Source organism: Cavia porcellus, unplaced genomic scaffold (assembly GCF_034190915.1).
Source record: "Cavia porcellus strain 051 isolate PalLab524CR breed Dunkin Hartley unplaced genomic scaffold, mCavPor4.1 scaffold_32, whole genome shotgun sequence".
NCBI classification, from domain to species: domain Eukaryota; kingdom Metazoa; phylum Chordata; class Mammalia; order Rodentia; family Caviidae; genus Cavia; species Cavia porcellus.
In genome coordinates, this window is record NW_026947515.1 from 18,053,589 (window position 1) to 18,067,597 (window position 14,009).

A 14,009-nucleotide genomic window follows, 5' to 3' on the forward strand; every position below is an offset into this window, starting at 1 on the left:
ACATATTTTTTTCTTGTGCTTGACTTGCCTTTAGTAAACTAGCCCAAATTGAAGCCCTTAGAAACTTCCTTTGTAAACTATTCCTGCTCCTTCCTAAAATATGCTCAGGGTTGGTGTGCACCAAATTAGCAGTGCTTTTACAGGTCTCGGTGCTAGCAGCAAAAGCAGAAGGATCAACCCACCCAGAATTATTTTGATACTACTCTTTTCAGTGGCTGGGTGGGATCCTTTTGAGAAAACAAGAGGAAATAAACATCTATTTGGCATATTACATGCTATTTCAGAATCTGGTAACTAGTATGTAATTATATACCATTTCTGAATTTGGCTGTATTTCTTCAAGGGTGTTCATGCTGCACAGATTTTTTTTTTTTTTTTGGTCAAATGTGTTTATGTAACTTGAGTCAGAATTTAGCTTTTAATGTCCACTGGAAAGCTAGAGAGAAAGATTATACTTGGCATTTCAGAACAGTTTTGTATAATCAAATGTGTTCAAATTGGTTTTATCTCATGTCACTTATTCATATTGATTCTTTCAAGCTCAGATCAAATGACTAAACATAACTGTATAAATTTGTCTGAGGACACCACAGGCTGGGGAAGGGACACAGGTTGAATGACCTTAGTTTGAAAATCCAAAATCCAAAATGGTCCAAAATCTGAAACTATTTGAGGGCCAATATGATGCCACAAGCAGAAAGTTTCACGCCAGAAAAATTTGCCTCATGGACAAAATATTATATAAAATCGCCTTCAGACTATGTCTACACTGGGCCCCCTTCTTAAGATGTCTCATTATCTAGTATATGCAAATATTCCTAAACCTGGAAAAAATCCAAATCCAAAACCATTCTTGTCCTAAGCATTTCAGAATGGAGTCACTCAACTTGTCGTCCAGCTTCCCTTGCTGTAGGCATCAGAGAGAGGATCCCTTTCCTGGGTCACCTCTGAGTACTTGCTTCCCTGCCCTTCATAGTCAATGGCCAGTTACTTCCCATGGAAGAAATCCTAGCTGCTTCTCTCAGTTTGGCCATTTACTTGGGACACCAAGGACTTCCCACTTCAGAGTATACAAATAGTGCCAGATCACTGAAACACTTTTTTCATACCTTCGATTTCCTAAATGCTTAAACCTAATGAACTTTAATAATGTCACCAATGATAATTAAAGCCTTGGACTGTGGGTACACATGGCACCGGGAAGCTGGAGGGAGGGATTGCTCTTGGGTTACACATATACATCATCAGAGCAGTGACCAAGAAGAGCCCAATGCAACTCCCACTTCTTAAAATGCCTACTGGTATAGATTCACACTAACCCTGCAGACACTGTTCCTGACTCAGCTGCAAAGTCAAGTCATCTTTATGATAATTTTATATCAGGACTACGTGTCTGAGAAGTGTTCCTGTGGCACATAGCTTCTCGGTCATCAAGAAGGATCCTACATAATTAGAGGAAATAGATTAATAATAATAAAAAAGAAGGCTTCAGCACCACTATGGACTTAGAAAGCTATAATGCCTAAGAAAAGCTGAGTGACAGAGAGCTCCTCAGATGGCTGTTAGGGACTGTCAAGTAGAGGAACAGATCCCTCCTTGAAGGGCACAGGAGCAAAGATGAGCCCAGACAGAAAGACTCCTCCTCCTGGGACCAAGATCACAGTCTTATGCTTTGGCAAGAGCTGACTCCAAAAATAAAAGTGAACCAGGAAATGGGAATGAAACAGCAGTTAATAGCCAAGGGTAGCATATGTCTGTAATCCCTAAACTCTAGAAGGCTGAAGCAAAAGGATCTCAAGTTTAAACCCAGCTTGGGTTCAAACGCAGCTGATTTAGCAATTTAGCAAGACCTTGTACAACATTTTTAAAAAAAGGGCTGAGATGTAGCTCAGTGTGAAAGCCCTGAGTTCAATTTCCTGTACCACATACATACACACAAGCATGTACACATACTATTAAAAGGTTGATAATGATAGTGCTGAGGCAAGGCGGGCACCTTGTGTGGAGCCCTCACAAAGGTCCTGTCCCTGCTAACACGTTACAGACAGAATCTGCTGCTCGCCTGCTGACAGTCTTGCAGCATGGGGACATCTCTCCATTCAGACAAGGGAAGCAGTAATCCATTGAGTTAAGTCAACTTGCTCAAAGTCTCAATGCTAGAAAGTGGCAGAGCTGGGTTTGTTGTGTTTACAGGATTGAGTTACAGTGACTCACAAAACCCACGCCACCTTGCACAGGCAGATATGCACATTCTGCAGTTAGCGCCCACAGTGGAAGCTCTGCACAGAAGGCAGCCTGACTTCATGTGCTGTCGTCAGAGGGACAAGCTGGCAGCGGAGGATGGGCGGCGGACACCAGCAAAGGAGAGGAACGGGAGGAAGTCCCGAGGAAAAAAGTTACCTGAAGCCTTCAATTTCAGAACTGTTTCTGATGGTCTTGTCACAACTCAGAAACTTACGGATAGTCATCTAACTCCTGATGCACGCGCGGACTAGCTGGGGAATAATTTATAAGTCCAAAAAGGGGGACCACTGGTGATTACAAATTACCAGTACATTCCTCCTCCTGATCCATGGATTTTACTCTCTGCCTGGTCACTTCAGGATCCCAACTGTAGAAACACCATTATCAACAACCATAAAATCATTCACATTTACAAATACAAACAAAAAATATGGCTAAGCTCCTGGTATTTCCTATTGGAAACCTGATGGTTTTGTCCCTGGATTCCTTTTCAGCTGCGCTATAATTTTGAGAGGGTTAATGTTTGATTTACACAGCAAGATTGCTCAACCGCGTCAAAATAAAAATGAGTAACTTCTGTGTCTACCTTGCCACTAATCTAAAAATGTAAGAAAAAGAAAGGGGGGGGATTTTTTTCAACATTTCAAGCTAACCTATTCCTCCTCCCCTTTTGGGAGTCAGATGCATTCTTGGAGAGAATTTTCAAAAAACACTCAGCCCACAAGAATTCTGTTCATCCCACAAAATCTGCCTTGGTCCTGCATGGATTTGCTCACACTGGCTCCTCCACTTCCAGTCCAGCAGTCGTTTGCCTTTAATACCAATAGGTTACGGTGACACAGCCATCCGCAGCCTTAGGACACAGCACCTGCCAGGGCTCCCGCACAGCGCTGACTCCAAGTCATCACGAAAGCAACAGAACAAAGGTGGCTCACACTTGTTTACTTCATTAAACTCCTCAACCGACTCCTTCCAGTCTGCTTTGGCTTATTTACTGTTTTTTGTTTAACTTATTATAGTTACTGTCTAGTATTTTTTTTTAAATCTTCTTGTTTACATTATAGAAACAAATACTCCCCAGTATTTATTATGATAATTTACTATCTGTGTGGCATACTTTTTTTTTAAGCAAGATGAATCATGGGACAGGGAAAAAAGAAACACAAACCAGTTCTTTTGGAATGTTTACCATTTCTAAGCAAAGGGGTGAAACTGCATCTTTCTCCTTGAATGAGGCACCCACCTGCCTCGGTTGACCAAGGCGGCCGCTGTGGCAAGCTGGAGGCCAGGGCTTCACCTGCAACTCAGTTGTGAAGCGCAGTATGACTGACTGTTCCCAGTCCCAGGCAGTACATATCATGTTAGTGTCAGGTTATTTGGATTCTCAAACTTGTAGCATGTTAGGCTTCCCTGTGCCATGAACTTCTGGTAAGTCCTACATCATCAGAGAGGAAAATGCTTTTTCTAAAAGAAGGGGAAATACTGATGCTGACTGGTTTTTACACAAAATTTCTTTACTATGATGGTGGGTAATTTAGCCCTGGAAGGGCAAAGGTGATTGGCTCACTAGATCTACAAGTACAGAAATGCTACAAAGCCAGGCATGGTGGTGCCTGCCTGTAATCTCAGCACTTGGGTGGGTAATACAGGAGGATCACCATGAGTTTGAGGACAACCTGAACTATATAGCAAGACTTTGTCTCAAAAAGAAAGGAAGAAGGAAAGGAAGGAAGGAAGGAAGGAAGGAAGGAAGGAAGGAAGGAAGGAAGGGAGGGAGGGAGGAAGAAAGAAAAGTAACAAAGTGCTCCAAGAAGTTTTATTATGGGCTGGGGATTTAGCTCAGTGGCATAAGCACCTGCCTTGCAAGCAGGCAGTCGTGAGTTCAATCCCTGGTACCGATAAAAACAAAAAAGACAAAAAAAAAAAAATCAAAATAACAACAACAACAAAAGCTTTATTATTTAGAGGTATTTAAAATCATTTGAAATCTGGGTAGCACATGATACCCTTGGATTTGTTTAACCCTAGGAGGAGAAATATTTGGTACCAGATTTTAGTTTAATTTTGCTAAGAGAAATGGGGAAATTACTTTCATTGGTTATTTTATTTTTATTGCTTTGAATTTAAGGATTGACCTTTTCCTCTAAAACAAAAATGCAATTCAACTAACATTAAGTGATAGACACAGGAGAATTCAAGCTATGAGACAGTCTTTGTTTTTCAGTTCTCATGACTGCCAGGAAGAACAGGTTGAAAAACAAATCCAAATTACAGCACAATAGAAAAAATGTATAATTCAGGGTACGTACACTAACTTGTTAACATACAGTGGTCCCCCATTACTCACAAGTAGTCAAAATGGCAAATAGTACTACAAATGTAACTTACATGTTATTCTGTTTTTTCCAATACCTCTGACAAGTTGTGTATGTATATAAATAAATAATAAATTAGGCATATTAAAAGACTAACAGCAACAAAAGGGAAAAAATATAATAATACACTTTAATAAACTTACCTACATCTTTACTCATGCACTTTGGGGCCATTAATAAGTAAAAGAAGGGTTACTTGAACACAAGACTGTAATACTGCTGCAGTGGATCTGAGCATGGAAACAGTGACTGCCTCACTGATGAGCAGTAGGACATACATACAGCGTGAATGTGCTGGACAGATGGCAGGACAGACCAAGGCAAGGTAGGATTTAACATGCCACTCAGAATGGTGGCGAAGTTCAAAGCTTACGAATTTCTTATTGCTAGACTCTTGCATTTAATATTTTTGGATCAACATTGACCACAGGTAACTGGAAACTAAACCACAGATGTGGGAGATAACTACACATTGCTTCTTCAGCAGTTAATTCAGCCTAGAGGAGAGTAGTTAAGGCAGAGGAAACTAAAGAGATGTCACATAATCAACTGGACTAACCAAATGAACATCACACAAAGGTTATTCCAAGAAGAGGGAACGGCATGTGGGATTCTTCTCCTAGAACAAGGAGGTACTGAGGGCCAGAGTTGGAGTGATAAGAAAAGGAGGTATGGAGAGAGAAAGAGAAGAAGTTAACTTGGTGTGTTAGGTATAAACCTTGCTTGAGAAGGTAAAGCTGTTGTGTAAATTCTTGAAAAAAATCCCTCTCGGTGCATGTGATTCTATTAGGGAAGCAATGTACATTTTTGACCTGCCATTTGAGCCCAGGGAGGTGAGAACGATACTTGGGCTTTATAACTGCTACCTGATATTTTATGAACACTTTGAGATAGTTGTGACTTAGGTCACGTGGCACACAATTGAGAAACCTAATTACTAGAGCTAGTCATAAAACAAAGATTTTTTTTCTCTCTCTCTAGGCTTGTTTGAGACGACAGTTTAGGAGAGTCCCAGATGAAAAGAAACAAGACCAGTTTGGGGACCAAGAAACGGATTCTGAGCGATCCCTGTTTTTAAGCAAGGCATCTTCCAAACAGGTATGGAGAATAATTCTGGGAGACAGTTTCCTACTCCAGGGGTGGAGGACCACAGACAGAGACGGACAAAGACAGAGAGACAGAGGAGAGACTGGCTTAGAAAAAGACCATCTCAAAAAGGAGGTGTAACAGAATCCTAAAGGTGCAGGCAGAGAGAAGCAGGGAACAATGAGCCTTCCGACTTTACCTTGGTCGTCTTTCCTGCAGATAAACGGTGCGACACAGTCAGTGAGATATCACCTAGACCGGAAATGGTGGGCCATTTCGAATTTTAAGAGTTGGAGGCACCAAGCCTCGCCCAGCACAGCATCGTGTTTGTGGCTCATGATTTAGTCCATTGCAAGTCTAGTGCTTATTTCAAATAAAGGAAGAAAGTAAAACACAATGATAATTGCACCATGTAATAACTGGAAATTGTTTAAATTTTTGTCTAGGATAATAATACAAATATGAAGACCAATAGAATGAGTATTATAGCAATACAATCCTAAAATAATAGGAGCCATAGTAATTCCCAATTTTTGAGCATTCCAAGCACTGTTGCTAAGTATGTTACATGTATTAGAATTTATAAATGTATATATATAGATGTATACACTTAGATGCATGCATATCTACTTGTATATTACACTGTATACCATATATGTATGTGTATTACAGATGAGAAAGCTGGGCTACCTCAGATTTCACAGTGTATAGTGATTCCATTCCTACCAGACTAAACACAGAGAAGGTGCTCTGAACTGCCAAGCTATCTGATCATTTTTCATGCTTAACATCTTAAAAATTTTATTTATCCTATGTAAGAGCTAAATATCACAAACTGCAGTCAAGTCTGATTGTTAGCATAGTGAATTGACTTAAGATGAGTAATATGCCTTTTATGAATTCTCATTTAATATTTTATGTCTGAAATGGACTCTAGAGGAGGAACTCTCTCCTATCAGTGGTATGGACCCCTGAAATAGATCTTGGGACCAAATATCAATCAAATTCTTGTTGAGATTTCTTCTTTAATCTAAGATGTTTGCATTGTGGTTATTTAATGTTCAAAGGCTATGTTTAAAATATCAGTGATGGGTGTTTATGTATGTAGATGTATCCCTGGGAGAGATATATACTCTCTGCTAAGGGACATAAAAATCACACAGTAAAATATCCCACCTAAAGGCTGGAGGTGAAAGAGACCATCTCACAAGATTGGCAGCTCCAGGAAGAATGTGTTTCCTGGATCTTTTCCTGTTAGTCAAGGACTAAATATAGTGACTGCTTCTGATTAAACTTAGGGAGTGAGATTAATCCAAAACTTAAATCTAGTTTGGCTAGAATGACACATTTTTAGCACCAAGATAAATTCTTACATTTTTACACTTAGAAATAAAATTTAAAATGGTTAAAATATAATGTAATTTAAGTCAAACAGTAGCACTGTCAGTCTTCCTAGGTTGAAATTATTAAACAAATGAGAGCTGAGAGCTCCTGTTCTCCTGCAGATTCACATGCATAGACACGGCCATTTGGTGTGTCTGCATGTGTGCATTTAGGACGCTCAGGAGGTACGTGATCATTAATCCTGATATGTCAACCTCTTTGCATTAAGAAACACCTAGCAGATTAGTAAAGCATCCTCCTGGGTGTCTGGGTGGGTCGTGGGAACATGGCCTTGGGTACTTGCTGTGGTCTCTTTCCCATCTTCTCTGGCACTGTCCTCTGCTCTGCTTCCATTTGACATGAACTAAGCAGCTTCGCTCTGCCACGATTTTCCTATCTTCAAATCAGCTGGCTATGAACTGAACTCCCAAAAAACCATGAGCTAAATTTAACTTCTCATCCTTTGGATTGTAAGTGTTGGGTATTGAGTCTCAACGATGGGACTTGCACCAATATGGGGGGACAAACTGGTGTCAGAGTCCTGTGGTTTTTCTTCCTGCTATAAAAATTACACGCTTTTTCAATCATCAGTGTGAAAGCACTCAGACTACTTCCAAACAAGGATGTGATTGTACATATAAAACTATGTGAAATACCTTCTATAATCAAAGGTTACTTAGATCTTATTTTCTAAACAATTTTATTATTCATTTATACCCAATACAAAACAATGACAAAAATTACATAGAACTGAAAATTTCTTTTTCTTTCCTTTTTATTTTTTGTGTTGTGAGACAGGGTCTCACTTTGTCATGTTGGCTAGTCTTGACCTCCCAGTGAACCTCCTGCCTCAACCTCCCAAGTACTGAGATTATAGTCATGAGCCACTGCTCCCAGCTTGAAAATTCCTATCTAAAGTTCAATGATAATTTTCATGTTTGTACTGTGCCATTGTGCCTTAGTGTGGCAGAGAACATGAAATACTGCTTACATAATCTCAATCTTATCTAAATAATGATATACTAGGGGACTAGACTTTAATTATACAGGTGCCTTTAAGGCCTCATCTTCTCGCCAAAAGTAAGGACAAAATTAGAGCTTTTCACAGTGAAATTTACTTCTTAAAAAATTTTACTTCTTTTTACTCTTAACCTTATAAATATTTTCTGGAGATACTGAAATATTTGCCTCTAGACACAAAATCAGAGGATGGGCAGGTTGAGAGAGGAGTTTATCATTGAAAGCATCAGCCCAACCACCACTTGACTGGTGTATTCACAGTCCTCACCTCACCTAGTATAACCTTGTGACTTGCATTGTAGAAATAAAGTCAGAGATTCCATATGACACTTAAGCCAGATCTTCCACCAGCAACAGCAAAACAAAAACAAAAACACAACTTTACTCCCATTCATGAGCTGACTTGGAGGTCTCCCTCCCAGTTTGGGACCTTTATCCAAATTTCTACAGAAATCTAGTTGTTCTTAAATCTTCCAAGCCTAGGCCTATTCTGTTGTGTCTCAAATCCTGAGGAAAAGCACGATATATTAAATAAACCTCTTTCCACAGGGTACACAATGCCAAAGAGATCCTGGACTTAGTCTCCTAGAGACTGTAAAATGAGAAATAAGAAAGAAGAAAGCTAGAATCTCCCAGAGGAAAACCAGGCCAGACAGATTGAATTTCCAAAGTTCAGGATATTGAACGTCACACTGGGCACTTGAGTTATGAAACAACTTCAGTCAGTCAGAAAGTGGCAGGGAAAAGATGCAGCTCAGTGAGACAATGTAAAGCCAACCAAAGTCCCCATCTCTGTTTGAAAATCCTCTGAGTCATTTTAATCCAGAGAATGCTCAGCTGAAAACTCTAAGCAACATTTTGACTGTGACTTGTGAAGACAGGCTCATCCTCTGACGCAGTGGTTAGAATAAAACTCAATTTCTTGAACTATGGAAAATTTTCCACATCACTTTGTGAAACGTGCCATGACCAAACTTTGACACTTGTATTGCAATTTTCATCACTTGTTCATTTCTTAACTCAACCTCAAATTGTCACAGTTCTGATGAGCCTAGAACAAGTAAAGCATTTATCATCAAGTAATGGCTCTGGTGTCAAGCTGTCATTCCCAGACACCTGCCTAGAAGCAGGCAGGTTTCCAAACACAGTTAACCTGGTGCTGTTCCATCTTGGCACAGTCTCCTTGCTACAACTAGTGGTTCTAACTACTGGGTACACAGAGGTTGTGTTTATTCTAAATCCAAAATGAAACCATCCTTGTCAAGCTCATATCAAGATGTTCTTCAAAATGGTACCTCCTAAATAGATTCAAGTTTGTGGGTTGGCAGAATAGAAAACATTAATCAAGGCCAGTTCTGCCCCTGATTGTAGGCAAACTGCTTTATCTCTGAACATTTCAACTTCCCATTAAGGGGATACTTATTATTATGCTTATTGTGAGCATAAGTGTCACACTAATACTAGATTACACGCAAACTGTCTTGGTGTCCAAGACAGTACTTGAAAATGATACTCCAAACTAGTATCAGTGGAAAAGCAAGTTCTGCAGCTTATAATATTTTCTTTAGTCTCTGCCCCATCCCAGGTCACATTTCTAAATCCAACCTAATAAAGAAACTTAATTCTAGACCCTTCCCAGAGGTACACACAACCTTGTGAGCTGTTTAATCAGGTTAGAGTTTGGTAGGGAAATAAACAGCTCTACATATACAGCTAGAACTTGGATAGTTTGGTGAACTAAAAATCAAGGCAGGCTCTGGCTATAAGAGGACAGCAGCATTCTTCCCTTCCTTCCTTCCTTTCCTTCCTTCCTTTCTTCCTTCCTTCCTTCCTTCCTTCCCAGGCTCCCCAAGACAACTAACTGCTGGCTGAAGAAAGCCGCTGTGATTGACAGGAGCACTGAGATACTACATCCTCTCAAATCTTAGTGGAGAAGGGATGGGAGCCCTAATTTCTCCTTAGAATATGATGAAACTGATTAATTATCCCAGCATGTGGGGACCAGCAAGCATGTATGAAGAAAAACAACATGAGCCCTTCTCCTCTTCCAAGATCCTGTATCCTTGCTGGAAGGGAGACTGTTCCAAGTACACCAACTTCAAGGACCAAGGACACACTGCCACTGCAGTTCCTTCACGGAAAAGGAAGGTACAGATCAGCTCTCGGCCTTCCAAGAGCACCATTTATTCTGCTGATAGAGATAGAATTGTTATCCTTTTGCCCTCAGCAACTGAGCAACTAAATATTTAGATTGCAGGTCACATGGACCTAAGGTTATATTGGAAGGAGATACAGGCAGTTAACCTGATAGCCGAAAGCAGCTGGTTATGCTTCAGGCCCTATTCAATATGATGTTTACACTGGTGAGGTCACCGGAAAGCTGGTAACCTTAGGAAAAAGGCTGTTGCCCAACGTAAGTATTTTTTATTGTTTTGTCCATGAGAATTCATCCAAACTTGGGAAATTAAAATTTAAAGCATCTCCAAGTAACCTGCAATAGCTTAAAAACTCAGAATACCCATCCCTACATAAAGGCAGCAAAGGTCCTGAATTGTGCTGTCCAGTATAAAACAGTGGTCACAAGCTACATGTGGTTATTTGACTTTACATTTAAATTAATTAGAAGTAATTTTAAAATTTGATTTCTGAGTTATAATAGCCAAATTCCACACCCTCAGTAAGAGGACCACACAAATGTAGAGCATTTTGGGCATTGCCGAAAGCTGGGGGTGGAGGGCGCAGCGCCGCTCCAGAGGGTGGTCAGGTCCAAAACACAAATGCAACAAGACCCCATGAGCCAAGAAAGAATTTTGTCTCAGAAGGTGGACCTGCAGAATTCACAGTACAATGCTTTGCATACTGTAACGTCTTGCAAATGCTCACTGGCCAAGGATTGAGCTTCCCCAGAAGGCTAGCTTTATTTGCATTTTATGTTTTTCTTCAACCTGGGTATATTTGCATGAGTCTTTTCCTTATATGGCTATTCATCCCATCCTTCCTGTGGAGCCGTCAGCTTCTCTTCTTTCAAAGGGTTCTTGGGGAGTTGTTCTCCCATTAAATCTGTCAGTGTCAACCCACTGACACCCTGAACAGTGTTGTAAAGGCAGCCACATCATGGGACGTGGCATATGCGTTCCATGAGTCATACTTTAATTTTCTCTAACTTCTGTTCATCCATTGTTGAGTTCTTTGGGGGCCTGGCCTTTCTGGCTCCTGGCCCCAGGCTGGTGTGCTGATGAGGCAGGGCACACACACACACCTGAGTTCTAACCGCCAGCAGAGCCCCACCCTGGGTGGCTGTGAGTCATCTCTAACACCTGGTGTGATGTTTGTCACAGCCGCCCCCTTGACTCCCCTGTGGATCCTGCGCCCTCACAGTGCACCTGAGAAATAAAGCTGCTGCGCACGCGGCATCTTGAGCTGACGTGTACGTCATGCAGCGGGAATGTGCAGCCCACATTTTGACAAGTGTGGGTCTGTGAGAATTTTCCTGTGAGCTTGTTTTCTATTTCACTTGATTGTTGATCTGTTCACTGTGGAGCGTCCCACAAGCCCCTCAGATTCAAGATGCTGAATATCTCATCTTCCCTCAAATGTGTTCCCCTTACTGAATTATTTATTTCTGTCCAAGACAGAATTCTGGAAGTTGTCTTAGACTCCTTCTCCTCCTGTCCCTGCTGCTCCTCAGACACAAAGCATGTCTTATCTCTTCTCTTAAATCTGCCCACCATCAAACAAACAAAACCAGTTATGTTTTTGTCTGGTTTACTGCAGAAATTGTTTCTCTGGTTATTTTGTCTTTCCCTCACCCCTTCCAGGCTGCAATAAGAGTGATCTCTATAGAACCAAATTGCATCGTGCCATCTCTTTATTTAAAAGCTGTCACTAGTTTCCCATTGTTTATTGGTATCAAGTTCAAATACCTTAGTAAGACACCCAAGGCCCTTGTTTTTCTGACCTCCCCAGATCTCTGATCATGACTGTGCATCCTTGACTCCAGGGTATTCACTCTATGAAGTTTCCCAGGCCTCTCCTGGAGCTGCAGTGACTGCCCTGACCCTTCTTTTCTATTCTCAAGACAACCTTAGGGCTTAAATTCACAAAGGAGTACTTGCACCTGTCTGCCTGCTTCTTAGGCTGGGAGCTAGTTGCATTTCCAATGCTTGTCACATAATAAGAGCGCAATGCATTTGATGTCTAACATATTAGGAATATACACATCCTGAAAGTCATAACCTTATATATATAGCAGCCAGAACTGAGATCTTCCCTCTGAGTAAGGGAAGACAGAAGATACTGTTACTTCAAGCGGAGAATGCTCGGTGACCTTGGTTGAAATTAATAAAGAGAGAATGCTTTGGTGAGGCTGCTAACCTGCAATGGCCTGTTTGCTTGTTTGTTTGTTTGTGGGTCTTGCTATGTAGTTCAGGTTGATCTTGAACTCACTGTGTAGCCCAAGCTGCCCCCGAGCTCTCAGCAATCTTCCTGCCTCAATCGCCCAAGTGCTGGAATTACAGGCATGCACCACCACACCTGGCACACTGGCCAGTTTGGGCTTGAAGATTAGTCAGCTATGATCTATCAACACCTGAAACAGTAGTGATGAGAGTAACTAGTTTAATAGCGCATTCTTTTTTTTTTTTTTGTAAGAGAATAAACCAAGCAAAATAAAACAGAACAAAGTGAATCAAAACAAACCACTCTAAGCGACACAGGCCTTCAAAACAAGAGGAAATCAACAATGATTACCATAATGCCTCTTTTTGTCTTGAAAATAGCTGTATATACTGTCAGACATAGTAAAAATCTAACAAAACAGAATGGAATAGAGCCAATAAAAACAAAATGATGCATTCAATAAAGGACTTCAAAACAAGACAAGAGTAAATCCAAAATGGCTACCGTAATGTATCTTGCTATCTTTAAAATAGCTGCTTATGCCATCGGATATAACAAAATCAAACAAAACAAAGCAGAATAAAACCTAACCCAACAAAACAATGAAAATGATACAGGATTTCAAAACAAGATAATAGGGAATCACCAATGGCTACCACCTTCAGAAGGAGATTCCCCCAGATGCCACACTGTGTACCGTTATCCTCTGAATAGATGACCAGGCCACTGGCCCTAGACCTACAAAGTCAGTGAAACACCAAACACCACAAACATTAAACTGCATTTCACCTCAATAACTATCATTGCAGCCTGTATTTCTTCAGATCAGCTGGTTACATGAGAGGTGGGGTGGGGTGGTTTTTCTTGTTTCCCAGGCTACAGATCAGAAGGGGCTGGGGGCTGGCTGTCCCCCTGGGCTGCCCACACATGGCACTGGTTCACAGGGAAGGCTTGCTTCTTGGTGATTTCTTATTCTTTTCCCCCACGGTCTGTGAATGGCACTGACTCACAGGAAAAGGCTAGGGTCTGCTGTCCCCCCAGTGGTGGCAACCTGCACATGGCGCTAGTTCTCAGGGAGGGCTCTAGAGCGTTCTTATCTTGACACATCATTCTGCAAAAAGACCATTGGATTCCTTAAATCCTGGGCAATTTCCTTCTTCCCTTGTAGGCAACATGCAGAGGGAAACTCCAGTTACCAACAGGCAGAGGAAACAGCCCCAAAGGATTCACTTGTATTTTACAACTGAGGTGGGCTGGTTGTGACTGAATGCTCTGTCAGTCAGATAACCCACAGTGAAAATTGGATATTTCTTTTGTGTTTGGGTTGTGGAGTCATTTGTGGGAAACTGGTGTACAGGCCCCTCTGCTGGCAAACCTGGATGCTGGAGGTCTTCTGCAGCATTAATGGAGCAAACAAATAATAACTATCTCTAGCAAAGCCAGAAGCGCTTCGTTTCTCCTTCATTCCTGCACTTTGTCTGAGTTCTACTAAGTGATTTTAAA

General features: G+C 41.1%; 1 protein-coding gene across 8 annotated transcripts in view; it reads left to right on the forward strand.

Moving 5' to 3' along the window:
* The window catches only part of Marchf10 (membrane associated ring-CH-type finger 10), a 94,537-nt gene that overhangs the window by 9,737 nt on the left and 70,791 nt on the right, over positions 1-14,009 (forward strand). For 5 of the 8 annotated variants that reach the window (XM_063241669.1, XM_063241667.1, XM_063241668.1 and 2 more), the window contains exons 3-4: positions 5,601-5,717; positions 10,161-10,256. In XM_063241669.1, the coding sequence (XP_063097739.1) occupies positions 5,601-5,717; positions 10,161-10,256 (213 nt within the window). The remainder of the gene's footprint in view (positions 1-5,600; positions 5,718-10,160; positions 10,257-14,009) is intronic. The other 3 variants (XM_063241670.1, XM_063241671.1, XM_063241674.1) reach the window with 1 other exon arrangement.